The sequence below is a fragment of the Eschrichtius robustus genome, chromosome X (assembly GCF_028021215.1).
Source record: "Eschrichtius robustus isolate mEscRob2 chromosome X, mEscRob2.pri, whole genome shotgun sequence".
In the NCBI taxonomy this organism is placed as follows: domain Eukaryota; kingdom Metazoa; phylum Chordata; class Mammalia; order Artiodactyla; family Eschrichtiidae; genus Eschrichtius; species Eschrichtius robustus.
In genome coordinates this window covers 98,926,374-98,942,541 of record NC_090845.1, presented here as the reverse complement: position 1 = coordinate 98,942,541, position 16,168 = coordinate 98,926,374, and the positions used below count along the sequence as shown (strand labels likewise).

The 16,168-nt window shown below is 43.1% G+C and overlaps 1 protein-coding gene across 1 annotated transcript in view; it reads left to right on the top strand.

The window, feature by feature from the left end:
* The first annotated feature begins 2,496 nt into the window (after positions 1–2,496).
* DCX (doublecortin) overlaps positions 2,497–16,168 on the top strand; it is a 130,883-nt gene continuing 117,211 nt past the window's right edge. The window contains exons 1-3 of the mRNA XM_068532672.1: positions 2,497–2,681; positions 3,015–3,400; positions 11,785–12,125. Of these exons, the coding sequence (XP_068388773.1) occupies positions 2,497–2,681; positions 3,015–3,400; positions 11,785–12,125 (912 nt within the window). The remainder of the gene's footprint in view (positions 2,682–3,014; positions 3,401–11,784; positions 12,126–16,168) is intronic.

The window sequence follows — 16,168 nt, the reverse complement described above, 5'->3', positions numbered from 1 at the left end:
TGATATTTTTCTGCCCTTGACTTGAATAACCCTGAGTTTTCAAGAGGTGGCCACAGTGTAAGGCAGAAACAAATGGAAGAAAACAGGGCAGACACGTGCTGTCCCCTGAGGTACTTATTTAGAAAAGAGGAGAGCAGCAGAAAAGTGTTGGGAGGACTTGACTGGGCAGGTTGCACACTTGACGCTGAACACCCCACTAACATAGATAGCTCAGGCTTTGCTGAGCTATCACCTTCCAGAGAAGAAAAATCATATATTTAATCCCATTTTAAGGCAGCTTACAGTAAAATACGTGCATAGCAAGAGCTTAACTATAAATCATCTAGCATTATCTCTAAAAAGTAGGGTTAATTATATTAGGAATCAGACATAAGATAATTCCTCAGCATGCTATTAGCTCTGAGCTTCCTGGAAGCAAAGCATGGTTCCTTGCCCTTTATAACATATTTGATAAAAAGAAGCCAGTTAGTAACAAATAGGCAGTTTGAGGAAAGAGCTATTAATATTTATCTTGTAGCCATCAGACTCACTTCACACAGAAAAGTCTCTGGGTTAGATTTGAAGTCTCAAGTTCTCAAAGGTGAACGCTGCAGATCCCATTAACAAAATTATTACACCAAGCTAAAAGGTCTTTGGGATCCGTCTTCAACTCCATCCTCCATGAAATTCTGGAATGACTTGCCCTTGTCTTGTCCCTTTCCTACTGCTTCTTAGTCTACTCCACTAACCTCCTTTCCAAACAACCAGTTGTTGGATGCATGAACTAACATGCCATAAAGAATTTGCATATTTGATTGTTTTCTCTCAAGGTTAAATGAAGAGAGCTACAATTTCTAAGAAGCCTGGTTTGACTGTGAGTCTGGCCCCCAGGCAGATTAGGCCAAGGTTTTGGCCAAGTGAAATTGCCAGTTCCCTAAAAGAAAAGACTAGCACATTGCTCATTAGAGCATTCTGAGCTTGCCTGTGCAATCTTTTTGCTACCCTGCAATTTCCTGTTGGTTATAAATGAAACCTTTCTAGCTGTTAATGCAGCCGGTGAGTTGAAAAAAACAAAGCATGTAATTAATCAAAGGAGGTTGGGGGAGATTCACTAAGCCTGAGTTATAGGGGAGAAGCTGGACAAGGCACTAGGACCTAGAAGGCATCTATCCACCCTGGCAGGAATTTCTTGCTTGGAGCTCAGACAACAAAGGCATAGAGAGATTGGTTTTCTTTCTCTCAGCATCTCCACCCAACCAGCAGAAAACCGGTGAGTGGGGCTTTCCAGTGATTTTCAGGGAGAATGTAACAGATGTCAAACGGGAAAAGCACAAGGCAAAGCTCTCTCTCTCTCTCCCTCTCTCGGTGTGTCCTCTCTCTCTCTTTCCCTCTTATCTCCCCCCTCTTTTTTTTTTTTTTTTTGGCCTTATTCTATCAGATTTTTTCCTAAGCCTCTACCTGGGATTTTCCTTTAGAAAAGTGAGTTTGATGTTCCTTTGTTTTCACTGTGATGTTGATTTTAGAATAATAGCACCCCAGATTCTAAAGCAAAGCCAAGCGTTGCTGTCACGCCTGGGGAAATGCTTGCTACTTGTCTTGAGGAGGTGGGGTCTCTTACACTGCAGGCTGTCTGACAGAGACAATGCTGAGCTCAGCACAGGTCATGGTGACATTGGGAGAATAGAGGGAGCGAGCCTGGCAAACCTGCTAGGCACCAGTCTTCCTTTATCTCCTGTCTTCCTGGTCCCTTGCAAATATCTCCATGTGGCAGTGTGTAGCAGCTGAGCCCTGCTTGCTTTGTGAGTCTTTTTATCCCCATCTGTGCGATGCATGTTAATAGTTTGGTTCCTAGGCTGTCACTACCTTTGCTAGCGTTTGGGGCTTCTGTTGTATTTGGTTTCATATTGTGATTTTCTTCCTTCCTTCCTTCCTTCCTTCCTTCCTTCCTTCCTTCCTTCCTTTCTTTCAGCAGAAAGGGGGAAAGCAAATCTGACAGATGACCATCTTTTGCCTCAGCTAACACACCTGGGCAATAGACAAATTTGGGGTGAATTGCCTGCTGTGAGGGCAAAATGCCCCTTCATTCAGGGTAGAAGCCCAGAACAATGAAAGGTGTGCTTGCTTCTAAAGGTCCCATATGCTGTTAAAGGGAATCTTTCAACAATTAAATGATTCCATTAAGAGGTGGGGCTGCATAATTGTTGGGGGTGGGTAGAGCACATAGAGAAGGGGGGGGCGGATACCAGGAGTAAAGTAGAACTAATAACTCATTAAATAACTGATTTTTCTAATCCTTTTTTTTTTTTGCAGCTTATTTCTTGTGAATCTCGGATAGCTGCACCAGCTTGGTGGGGAAGGGGTTTGATGAATAGCACAAAGACTCTGGCTATTCCCTAGAGGTCGTCCCTTTAAAGGAGAATCCTAGTTTATTCTGGGGGGAGGGGATGCACACATTAGAGTAGGAAAGAGGGTTTGGGATAAAATTAAAACACTCCCCTTCATAGTCATTTTACTAAGATGCAAAGATTGCTTCCTGAGCTAGAGATGCTAACCTTGGCTAGGTCCTTCTGTTCCCTTCAAGGGGGATTTTGTCAGGCTATGGATTCATTTACAAGCGTTAGTCATGTGGGCATGTGTGAGGAAACAGATGCCAGTTTTAATGTATTTAGCCCGAAGTTACAATTTGATAGGAGCCAGTGTCAGGAAGTCCCAGGATTTTAAGCTATTTCAAAATCCCTCCCTCTCCTGTGTTTGGAACAGTGCCAGAAGTGCCTCCCTCCCCATCTCTCACCCCAATGCCCACAGCCAGCAGCACCCCTCCAGCCCCTCCTTCTTTTCTATTAAAATCAATATTCCTGCAGGTCAGGGGCAAGCAGCAGATGGGTCACGGGCTTTTTTCAACCAGTTCTTTTCACAAGCAGCAGATTGCAGATCTGGATCTGGCTAATATTTGAATTCCTTTCTTTTTTTTTTTTTTCCTCCTCACCCCTTTTTCTTTGCTTCTTTTCATCCCCACCCTTTTCTCCAACACTCAGGTCTCTGAGGTTCCACCAAAATATGGAACTTGATTTTGGACATTTTGATGAAAGAGATAAGACATCCAGGAACATGAGAGGCTCACGGATGAATGGGCTGCCTAGCCCCACTCACAGCGCCCATTGTAGCTTCTACCGAACCCGAACCTTGCAGGCACTGAGCAACGAGAAAAAAGCCAAGAAGGTACGTTTCTACCGCAATGGGGACCGCTACTTCAAGGGGATTGTGTACGCTGTGTCCTCTGACCGTTTTCGCAGCTTCGACGCCTTGCTGGCTGACCTGACACGATCTCTGTCTGACAACATCAACCTGCCTCAGGGAGTGCGTTACATTTACACCATTGATGGATCCAGGAAAATCGGAAGCATGGATGAACTGGAAGAAGGTAATTCAAGGAGTGGGTGGTGGCCCTTAGTGGGAGGTGGCATCATTAGTTACAGGTACATTTCTTGGATTTTTATTAAAAGGAATTGGGAAATGTGTTTGTAAAAACACAAGGTTGCTGCTTAGACTTCTAATTCTATAGGCATTGACAGCATCATTAGCCATTACCCTTCATGGTCTTCAGTTTCGGCTGGCGTGGAAGTGGGGCTGGTGATGATAATGCATTGTGTTTATCTCCCAGGGTATACAAAGAAAAATCTGAATTGTGTCATTTACTCTAGAATGTGTTCATAGTTAACTCTAAATAGCACTATTGAGGCAGACCATAAAACCATGAGGGGTATAAAATGAGGAAGGAAGATTGGTTGGGTTAACAGAGAGAAAATATTACATGCTAATATCCTTTGAACTGCTGAGAGACTCTTTGTGAATTGCAACTCATGGAAATACGCACCCTAAAAGCTGGACTTCCTGGACCTATTCACAAAGGATTATACTTTTAGGTAAGTGGTCACTGCTCAGCTGTTGCTTCTAAAAAGCCCACTTCAGGGTGTGTCCCTAAGGCTGAGGTCATTGAGAGAAATACCAAAAAAAGCTGTAGGTATGCCTGGTATTTTAATAAAGACTATTCCTATTAGAATAGGAACTGACTCACTGTACCTAAATCTGTTTAAATCCTTTTCAGATTTTGGTTTTGCAATCGAATTTTATGACAAGATTGCTGAGAATCTTGACAACCTGTGTACCCAGCTCAAAAATAGGGAAAATCCCAGCTCTTACCAAAACTTGCCCAGCCATGAAGTCTTTTTTGTGATCATTTAGAAAAATAGATCCTGGGACATGGTCTTAATATTTTACTTTATCAAATCAAGTATTTTGAGGATGCCTCCCTACCCCACCTTTTAATGGGTGTAATATTTGTGATCAGTTTAACCTGACAATACTTTAAAGGACAGCACTCAGGAGTGGTGATAATGAAAATGTTCCCCCCAAAACCTCTTCCCACTCTCCAGCCCTCCCTCCTCATTCTTTCCATTCCCCCAAGCAAAGATGGGTTTAGAACAGGCAGATCTCTCTGAAACAGGCGGCAAGGAAGGAGAAACAGCACATTAAAGGACTTGGTATGGATGGGAGTGCCCCGCCTCTGCTTCACTGCTTCTAGGTTTCTTGTGTTCCTAGACAAAGGAGCATGAGGGCTTCCCGTGTGCAAGACCACATTCTCGCAAGTAGCTGCTGTTTCTCAAGTCAGGTTGAGTGATTTGGGGCTAGTTACTTATAAGACAGTGTCCATATGGCTACTGGATCTGGGTCTCGGGGTTCAAGTCTGTGGTTTTTCTCCAAGCTGACCTTGAGAAACAATGCTGAGGAGGCTTAGATTATCAGGTGCTGGATGGCCAGGTAGAGGTTAATCCTAGGCTTCTTCTGAACACTGAAGGATTGGCCATCCTAGCAAATATCTTAAAATAAAGGAGAGTCAGGGCAAACTTGAAGGACTTGAAGCTAGGCTGAGGGAGCTGTCCAACAGCGTAATCGATAGGGTGTGTGTCTTTTGTCACTGTAAAATCCACATCTCAGTCAAACTGGAGGGGTTTCTCTGTAATGATTTTCATAAACAAAGCACCCTGAATCACCCAGTATGTCCTCATTTCCACTAGCTGCGATCTTTTCAAGACCACGATATATGCTCGGGCAGAATTCTGAATCAAGTGACATCGTATTTGGAGCAAGGATTAGAATGTTCTTGTGTCTGATATAAGAGTGGTATCATACACAGATTGCCCACTCCCCCAAATCCATTTTTTAACATGTCTTGCTCAAGGACTAGCCCTTGATATTGATTTTCCTCCCTGGATTTCTGTGTGTGTGTGTATTGGGGTGTGTGTTGTGATAATCTTAGCTCAATATAGGTAATAAATACAATTTTGAAGACTGCAGCTTTCTTTTCTCTTGATCCTTTTGAGTCCTGCTAGATTGGACTCCTCTCATCTACCACTCCCGGGTGCAGTAGTAGTACTTCCTGGTGAATTTCTGGACTATGCAGAATGTAACTAAGGCTCAGTTGCATTTATCCACAAGTCACATACAACCACAAACTGCAGTGGCCCTCAGTGCCCTTTCAGTCCTGAGTATGGCCCATTCAGTCAAGGAAATTCTGGGGTATCTCTGGGACAGCATTGAGAAATGTGACCAATATCCCACTACCACAGAGCCAGATGGGAAAAGGTACAGACATGAAGAGGATAAAGAAAAAGGGTCTTTTTCTCTCCTATTTTTTGTCCTTTGCAACTGTAGGAATGGAGGACAGAAGTCCTTTACTTTCTTCACCTTTGGAAGAGGTTAAAAGAAAGATTTTAAAATAGTAATTCATACATGTTGCTCCCCAAGAGACTTCAAATTGAAAATGTTTGGAAAGATCCCTGGGTGAAGAGTCAGAGGCATTGGGTTCTCATCTTAGAGGCAGAAGATTATAATAGGAAAAGAAATCTCTGGAATCCGATTTGGTTCAAATTCCAGTTCTGCCACCTGCTAGCTTGTGTGAACTCGGGGGAAACCATTTAGACTCCATGAGCCTCAGTTGTTCATCTGTAAAGTGGGAATAACTGAGGATTAAATAAAACAATGGATACGAAGTGTTTGGTGTTCTGCCTGGCACATGATAGCATTCAATAAAGGGTGGCTGGTACTATTTGAGTCATCCTAGTTTATAGCTGGTTAAGCTACATGACTATAAGTTTGTCCTTATCATCACTGTGACTAATGTTCTCTCTTTTTAAAACAACGTAAAAAAAAACAACTTTATTAAGGTATAACTTGCATACTGTAAAATTCACCAACTTAAGTGTACAGTTCAATGACTTTTAGAAAATTTACAAGTGGTGAGACCATCACCATAATCTAATTTTATACCATTTCCATCACCCCAAAGAAACCCTGTACCAATTAGCTGTCACTGCCCATTTCCCGTATTCTCTCCAGCTCTAGGTGACAGCTTATCTACCTTATGTCTCTACAGATTTGCCTATTCTGGACATTTTATGTAAATTGAATCATACACTATGTGGTCTTTTGTGACTGGCTTCTTTCGCTTAGAAAATGTTTCCAAGGTTTGTCCGTGCTATACCATGTATCAACACTTCATTCCTTTTGTTTTTGAGGAATAATATTTCATTGTATGTATAGACCACATTTTGTGTATCTGTTGTAATATTCTTATCTGTAAAATGAGACTAGTAATACCTGCCTTCTTTATCTATTAGAGTGATTGTGAGGATAAAATTAGATGATAAATATGGAAACACATTGACAAGGTAAAACTACAGCTACAAGGGACTATTATTGTTCATGATGTAAAAAAAATAATAGTAATAAGAAAAATGGTACAGATGAACCTATTTGCAGGGCAGGAATAGAGACATAGACGTAGAGAACGGACCTGTGGACACGGGGGGTGGGGAAGGGGAGGGGGGGACGCATTGGGAGATTAGGAATGACATATATACACTACCATGCGTAAAATAGATAGCTAGTGGGAACATGCTATAAAGCACAGGAAGCTCAGCTTGGTGCTCTGTGATGACCTAGATGGGTGGGATGGGGGGGGTTGGGAAGGAGGTCCAAGAGGGAGGGGATATAGGTATACGTATAGCTGATTCACTTCATTGTACAGCAGAAACTAACAACCTGGCTGCCTTTCAGAATCTTTCAGAGCTTTAGCAAAATATCAATTCCTGGGCCACACCCCGGATTTGTTGACTCAGAATTTTCAGGGCTAGTGCTCCAGAGTCTGTTTTCACAGATTTCCCCAGGTGAGTCTTATGAGCACTTAAAGTTGGGAAGTACTAGATTAAGTGATCTTGATGGTCCCCTTCGGCTACGTACAATGGTGGGAATTCCTAGGAATACATAAATCTTTGTTTTTGTTTTTTGATTTGTAGATCTTAAAGGAATAATGGAGCATAGAACATACTATGTTTCCAAATGGCCACGTTATTAAGTATTTAGCCTAAAATAAAATGAAATAGAAAGCAATTGGTTAATAATCACTCTGGCCTTGCGGCACTCCTTTGTCTAATGCCTCTAGTCTACTGTCTGCTGCTAGATACTGAAAGTATTAAGGGGACCATTTTGGACCAAAGTCAGGTTATTGATGTCAGCTTTCCCACAGCTCCTTGGGTACACAAACAGTCTTCGTGAAGCCAGACAGAATGTGGCCATATACGTATTAGCTATATTCCCAGTGGGTCAGTGAATGAAATCCACCAGTGACTTTTCATTTGATCTTGTTTAGTCTTTCACTGGAGAATTATTCTTCCTTCATGCACTGTCTAATTCCTTCCCCACTTCCTTGTATGTAAGTACCCAGATCAATCTTAGGGGTGTCCTTTTGAGCATTATTATGCAGACCATGGGACAGAATATTTACAATTGTGACAGTCTTGTTGGAAGATCTGTGTGGTGACACCAGCTATGATCCACTTTCTTTGCCATAGCTCATTTGTTCCAATGAGATGAAACCACTTTCTCACTAATTTATCCTCTAACTACTAAAGCAAGCACACTGCCAAAGACGAGGATTTTAAGATACCTGGGAGAGTGGATACATCACTAATAGATCTGATAATACAATAAACTGCCATTTAATATTTTCCTTCTTGAGGGAGAAAGCCCAGGAAAAGAAGAGAAAGCCCAGGCAGAAGTGCTTTTGCACTGAGCAGCTATAAACATGTTCAATGTTTTTGAAAATGGAGCTCTCCTGAAAGTGAAGGGAGGTAGACATTAGGTCATCTTGAGCCCATAGCTTGTTCCCTTCCTGCCCTTTCAGCTGTGCTTCCATGACTTCATTTCCTTACCCCCTCGCCCTGAAGCAGATTGTCGATTCCAGCAAATTGTCACCTTGCTTGGCTCTGAAGCCAGCTCTCCTTCTAGGCTTCTAATGAGTGGGAAATGGCCCCTGGAAGCTGTGGCAGGATGGGAACCCAGCTGTATAAAGGTGCAACACACCTCACCCAGCTCCAAGTGCCAGGCAGCTGGACGTGCAGGAAATCACCGAGCTCTGGCAGCACACTTTGCAGACAATTGCAAAATCAGAACCAGGAAGCTTTGGTTGAGAGAAGCAGCACATTTGATGTCTTTCCAGTAGTACAAGGGGAGAGTCCTCAGTGGTGGGCACCTATTTCTTTTCTTTAACATGTAATTACCATAACAACTTTATCTCCTAGAGCCTGTTTGAGATGGAAAAGAGAAGAAAATTCCTTCTTATAGACCTTAAGAGCTGGAAGGGACTTAGATGTCACCTAGCACAATAGCTTCAATTAGTAGACAGAAAAGCTGAGACTCAGAGATTAAATGATTTGCCTGATGTCGTACAGCTTGTAAATGCCTGGCTGGGATTTAAATCCAGGTCTATCTGACTCCCCCTCAACCACCACAGACATCCTGCCCTCTGGTAGGGGATGCAGATAACGGGGGAGGCATGTGTGGGAGCAGGGGGCGTATGGAAAATCTCTGTACCTTCCCCTTAATTTTGCTGTGAACCTTAGAGCTGCTCTAAAAAAAGACAGTCTTAAAAGATATTCTGCCCTCAGTGTGCACCAGCAGAGGCAGCAAGTGGCTTTGCTAGGTGTTATCCATGAAGCTACCACATTTGGCCTTTGACGCAACCGGAGGCCTCCTTTGAACCAGCAGGAAATACGATCTTTGAAGCCTGGGTCCCGGGCAGTGCTCATGTAATATAATGATTCTAGCTCAGTTCCAAGATGGTTGCCCTTGCTGCTGCTGCTTTTCTTCCCTTCAGCTTCTACTCTTCCTCTTTTCATCTCCTTTCTCTCCACCCTTCCTTCCTTCCTCCTTTCCCTCTTGGCTCTTTTTTCTTGTTCTCTCTCTATTCCTTCAGACTAGGGCCTTAATAATAACGATAGCTGGCATTTATCAAGTGCTTACTATGTAGCAGACTCTGGGCTCAGCCCTGCAGATCATGCATCACCTGCTCTGAGCCTCAGAACAACCTTAAGAGGTAGGTCTTGTTACCATCATCCCCACTTTGCAGACAAATAACTGAAGCCAAGGGAGGTTAGTTTGCCCAAGGGCACACAACTAGGAAATATTGGGGAACCCCATTGTGACTGACATCACATCAGCTGCCCTTTTTCCATTACTTCATATTGGGGCCGAAAGGAAAGAGAGTGGAAGAGACTAAAATGCACTGTTGGAAAGTGTTCAACATAGATTTGGCTGAGAGCTGGGCCCTCTGAAAAGTTCTTGGGCGCCATATGATACTATAGCTGTCTGCCATCATGTTCATTTTCATGTGGAGTGGTTAATCATACTCATAGTTCAGAGGCTTAAGAGGTTTAAGAGATGGGAGCAAAAAAAGTCCAGAGTCCTAATAGGGCTGCACAGCTGACTCTCCAGAGGAGACTGTGGATGAGTGAAATCATAAATATATAGCCTCATACATTTGCACACCACCAGTTGTCTGACAGAGTTTTAAAGTACATGACAAATTACGGAAAACATCTGACTCAAAGGCAGTGACCTCTTGGAAGGTGCCCGTGCATCTGGTAGAGTGCCATTTCTAGGGTATGGGGAATACTGGCTGTGAATATATGGGGGAATTGAAAGGGTCCCTTCATCCTTTAAGTCAAAAATTAAAGACCACATCCTCTAATCACTTGCGTAGGATTGGATTAGCCGGTGGCAGCCAGAGAAATTAGGGTTTCTTTTGGCTGCGGTCTTTGACCGCCCCATCCTGGCTGTGCGTGCCTGCACCAGGTGCAGGAGTGAGGGCCCGTGCTCATCTACAAACCATGCCTTGGTCCCCTTGTCAAGACAGAACACCAGCAGCATCTGGGACTCAGAGCAGTGTTGGAAGCCACTTTGCATACGTTACAAGCCACTTACCTTCCCGCTCCACACACGCATATAAATGTCCTCCAAGGTGCCCTCCAGACTCTCACCGAATCTTCTCTGAGCACTAACTGAGAAATTTATCAATTAACACGACTTAAAGGCTTTGGTGCTACAGCAAAGCAATCAGTATTTGCGCAGGGACTGAATCATCAGCCCGGCGTTTGTGACTGTCTCTGCTCGGTTCTCCTGCTGAGACCAAAGGAAGAAAAGCCATCAGATTATAATTGTGTTTAATGCTTCCTTTGCAAGGGCTCGGGTTGATTGATTGATTGATTGATCGATTTAGCGTTATTACTGATGAGTTAAGCCTGATTAAATCACACTGGTTTTCTGCATCTCAGCCTCTGGATGAACTTTTGTATACCTTGAGGCTAATGTGTTTTACTCAAAAAATTCAATCTTTTCCGATAGTCTCTCCCCCAGGCTGAGCCTACCTCTCTTCCTCTTTTCTCCAGCTTCTAGTCCCAGGTGTCTAATCCCCTCCTCTTGCCTCTGGCCCCTGCATTGCTTCCGCTGTACTAGTCATTTCCTCTAGCCCATGGTAAATGTGAAAATTACACTAGATCCCTCCAATCCATAAATCAGGCTGTACGGTGTATTCTCACATCTCCACCTCATTACTTGTGGCAGCCAAGGGTGAGCACTGGTGAAGACGGCCCTGAACACACCGAGCTAGTGTGTGGCATTCAGGAAGATGGAAAGATGAGGGGTGGGTGGTGGAAACAGGGGAGAGCATTTCTCAAGCAAGAGCTAGACTTGCAAACACAAGGAATAGTGTGTGTGTGTGTGTGTGTCTACAGGTTGTTATTTAGATAGTTTCTCCACCTGGGTATGGGGGTAAAAGACACAATTATACACACATACATACATTCACCACACACACACATTTCACATTTTAGTATTCTACTGCTTAGCCATATACTCTGTACAAAGTACAATCGGGCTTCTTGGCGAGTTTGCCCTGTGTGCCCAATACACAAGGTTACTTTGGTCACTTTGACTGGGAATAAAAATGTATTGATTTTGAAAGTTCTCTTCAGTTCATAATATAACACATAGGGCTGTGAGTCCAGAAATAGGACAGGAACATTAAGAAAGAGACATGTTAAAAACGCTCTAGTAATGCCCCTAGACATTAACACACATCCTAGGAGTTAACGTAAACATTTCAATTCAAATGAAATCATATCAAGCTTGAGAACCCCACTTTTTGGATTATACTTAGGTATGTTCATTATCCTTGGGACCCTTAGCTTTACAGGATTTTTTCATTATGATGAAGAATAGTTTGCTGATTACTTGCTCTTGAATTTGAATGAGCCAAGTTGTTAGAGGGCCTAATTAGGAATTGCACATGAAGTTTGTTATTATCACCATTTTTCCAGAAGTCCTACTTCAAGGTCAGTGTATATTAATTTGGTTAGAATAGTCCGTATACCTGCTGTTAAACTAATCACCACTTATTTCTTCCCTTAGGGGAAAGCTATGTGTGCTCCTCAGACAACTTCTTTAAAAAGGTGGAGTACACCAAGAATGTCAATCCCAACTGGTCTGTCAATGTGAAGACATCTGCTAATATGAAAGCCCCTCAGTCCCTGGCTAGCAGCAACAGTGCCCAGGCCAGAGAGAACAAGGACTTTGTGCGCCCCAAGCTGGTGACCATCATCCGCAGTGGGGTGAAGCCTCGGAAGGCTGTGCGTGTGCTTCTGAACAAGAAGACAGCCCACTCTTTTGAGCAAGTCCTCACTGATATCACTGAAGCCATCAAACTAGAGACCGGGGTTGTCAAAAAACTCTACACTCTGGATGGAAAACAGGTAGGTGCTTTATCCCCCGATTACACCTCTTCTCATTTGTTCTAAATCCTTGGCTGACCATCTTATACCTCGGACATCATTTCTGGTTGGGAGACCCTTCCTCCACCTCTCATCAGCCCTACCTGATATATTATGTCTCATTTGGGAGAAAGGTCTTTTCAGCAGACAAAGCAATGGACCAGGAATGTGAGGCTTTGAAATTCGATCTGTCTCTGACTCACCAGGTAGAATGGTCACTTATTAGCTTCCTTATCTGCTAAGAAAAGATGTGTTGGAGCCTAGGTCCTACAAACTCCTTGGAATATGAATTTAGCTAGTGCGTGATGCAACCTGGATTGTTCAATGTATGTGACTAGAAATGAGATTTGCCCACTCATTTCTTCTTAGATAACTCTTACATTGGTATTCAGCATCCATTCTGATGAAAAGAGGTGGAAGTGACCCTCATATTCTATGAAAGGAGAATATGAAGGGAAGCACTGAGGTTTCTGGTTCGTTGTCTTTGCCTCACACTAGACCACATTTTTTCTCTCTCCCTTTTCCATGTGACATAGCTGTCTTAATCTGGTTCCACTGATGGTTTGTGTGGAAAGGGACTATTTCAGGATCCTAAAATTAGCCCAAGAAAGATGGTGCCATCTGTTTCTCTCCAAATCAGGTTCTTCATGTCATTGGTTATGCTACTAAAGTGCCACCTATATTAATATCTGGGAAAGAATGCAGCCAGGCGTCTCCATCAGACAGATGCACCATTCTCTTGAGCACAGGGAGCTGTAAATGTATCACAAAAAATGTTCCAAGGGAATTGGAACAGTGGCTGGTTTCTTTGGCTCTAAAGAGAATCCTGGTCCCTCATCAGACAAGACAAGTGTGGATTATTATCAGTCCATACTTTCTACCTCTTAAAATACCTTTGGTGTTTGAGCAACTATATAGATTCTTAAAAAAAAAATAGATTCACCGTATGAGGATGATGAGTGTTCAAGTGCAGAACTGTGCCTCCTCCCATAATTTCTGATATATACTGTGTGCTGCAAGATTTTAAGTTTCTGGGAAAAACGCGAACTCATATACATGGTAATTTGGATAAATGTGTGGCTTCTATCTGTTCACCACCATTTTGTGATCTGAGAGAAACCTGGAGGTATTGGTTGTATGTGATCTGTGTTTGTTGTACCACAGCAATGGGTTTATCTGCGATGGGAAAAGTTCTAACTCTTAAGCATCTAAGAATATCTCTTTTTTGAGGACCAAGTGTATGATGAACAGGAGCTGTCCAGGAACAGGATTAATCATCATAAACCTCACCTCGGAGAAGTAGGGTCTAGGAATTTTATGATCAGTGGATCTTAGAGTTGAGGGTGACCTTAACTCTAGAAGCCATGACTTTTAATCTCCCTCCTATGGCAAGGATGTACTCTACAGTCATTTCAATTTCATAAAACAGCCCATTTCACTGTTGAACAGCTGTGATTTTTAGAAAGATTTTTCTAACATTAGGCATAACTCTGCTTCCCTGTACCTTCAGCCTCTTGAAGAAGTACAGGACAAATACAAATCAAGGATGTAAGACTGGGATCTAGAAGACTTAGTTTCTAATCTGGATATTGCCACTTACTCTGTGACATTGGGCTAACCACGTAACTGTCCTGAGGCTCACACTTCTCCTCTGTACAAAGGGGCTAATCACACCTGCCCTACCCATGCTCACAGGATTCTCATGAAGATCAAATGAAATCATTGATATGAAAGCACTCTGTAAATCACAACACGCAATGTAAATATGTATGCATACAGTTCATCATTGAGATAAAATATGTAAATTGCCAGATAATTTACATATATATTAATAAATGTTAGCACTCTTCCCCCTACTTTACCTTCATCATTCTTACCACAAATTTCCAGCGTTCTGTGGGATGTACCATACCTCAGCATTCTGTGATTGTTCCTAATAATAAATAAAGGGACACCTCCGCCTCTTAGGTAAACAAGCTGCAGTCCAGTGATGGGTGGATTTTCATCCTACAGCAAGCTTTCCAACTCCTTTCAAGCGTTGGTTCCCATTTCTTTGGGGAACACATTAGGCAATGCCAGAGTATTGATATGGTGTGTGTACAGACACGTCAGGGAGGGGTGTGCAAGGGAGCAGGCATCAGTGCCTCTGCACATACTGTTTCTTCTCTTTAAAATGTCTCCCTCTGCCTACCCTGACCCCTGGGGGTCATCTTTTAAGCCCTACTTCAAATATCATGTTATTTCTGAAAACTTCTCTGTCTCCACCATGCAAAGTTAAAGTAATCTTAACCATTTTTTTTTTAAATGCTTAGCTCCTGGTTCATGGTGGATGCTCTATAAATGTTTGTTGACATAAGGAGATTCTCACATGGCCCAGGTAGCTGTTCTGAGATGTTCTGAGAAGCCCTCTGTTTTCAATGTCCCAGACGCTATCCTTAGGTCTATCAGAAGACACAGGGGGGCTTCCAAAGGAGTGCATATTCCACCTGGGCAGCTCCGATCTATTACTCACTCGGAAGTCACTGAGAGGAGACTTTTTTTTTTTTTAATTGTTATTTATTTATTTTTGGCTGTGTTGGGTCTTCGTTTCTGTGCGAGGGCTTTCTCCAGTTGCGGCAAGCGGGGGCCACTCTTCATCGCTGTGTGCGGGCCTCTCACTATCGCGGCCTCTCGTTGCGGAGCACAGGCTCCAGACACGCAGGCTCAGTAATTGTGGCTCACGGGCCCAGCCGCTTCGTGGCATGTGGGATCTTCCCAGACCAGGGCTCGAACCCGTGTCCCCTGCATTGGCAGGCAGACTCCCAACCACTGCGCCACCAGGGAAGCCCGAGAGCAGACTTTTAAAGCAGTTTTTCCCAAAGTGTATTCTGAGAACTGCCCCCATCTCCCCACCCCCAGGAGCTCTTCATAAAAGGGTTTTGTGGTCAAATAAAGTTGTGAAATGCTGCAAATTATATGCCTTTCTTAGAGATTCACATTGCTCATTGGCACATTAAATGTTCTGAGAAGTCCTGCAGAAAGGAAACCCATTTAATTTAGACCCGGGATTTCCCAATCTTATTTAACCGCAAACATAGGGAATACACAGATACACGCACACACGCACACATACACATGCTCTCTAGGAGCACACTAGGAAATGCTGTTTACAGAATATGCTGAATGATTAGGAGCTAACTCCTCTAACCTCACTGGTATGCATGGGGTAACCCACAAATCAAACATTGCTGTGCGGTTACAGCAAGGACATTAAATAACAAAATTTGGGGGTGCAAGTACAAAACCTACTAATTACAAAATAGGTGCTGAGTATACTGAAATTTGGTGCCAAATTCAAAATTTTGGAGCCCAGCCCATCTCCCAGTTCTAGTGATGACAGCCCTAATGTTAACACCTGTCAGTCACTTTGATTACTGGTGGGTATTCTTACTACTTGGGAATATGATCTTCCTCTGTGCAGGCTGAAGGCACATGTGTTGCAATGGCTTGGACTTGCTTGGATGAGATTCCATGCCTGTCTTTGGCTAAATGTGGCACCAGGCAGAAAGGACAAAGTATGGCCAAGGCTATTTGTTATGGAACGTTTTTATCATGAAGTCAAGGCCATCACTTGGTTTCAGTCTTGCTCTAACTGGATCCCAAACAGACCAAATCAAGTAGTTTTCTCCCCCATTGTTTAAATAATGATCAGTTAAAACAGCCCAGTTGATTATACCAGCTTTATTGTTGCTTCTGTTCTCATGTGTGCCATTTGACTGATTGGCTTATGCTGATTGATAAGAAATCTGCGGACATGGCTCTCATCTCTTTCTGTTTTTATTTTGTGTGGATGTGCTTTTGGAGCCTTTGATCTTTTCAGGGCTTATGTTTTGCCGGTATAGAAGACCAGTTTCCTCAGAGATATTTGTGGTCTGTGTAGGCAGGGAAGCTAGCCATCGCTAGTAGGACGAGGTCCCAGTTTATTCCTCACCTCGATAAGAAATTGCTAATGGAATAAGGAGTAGTTAGTAGGGCTCTGGCTACTC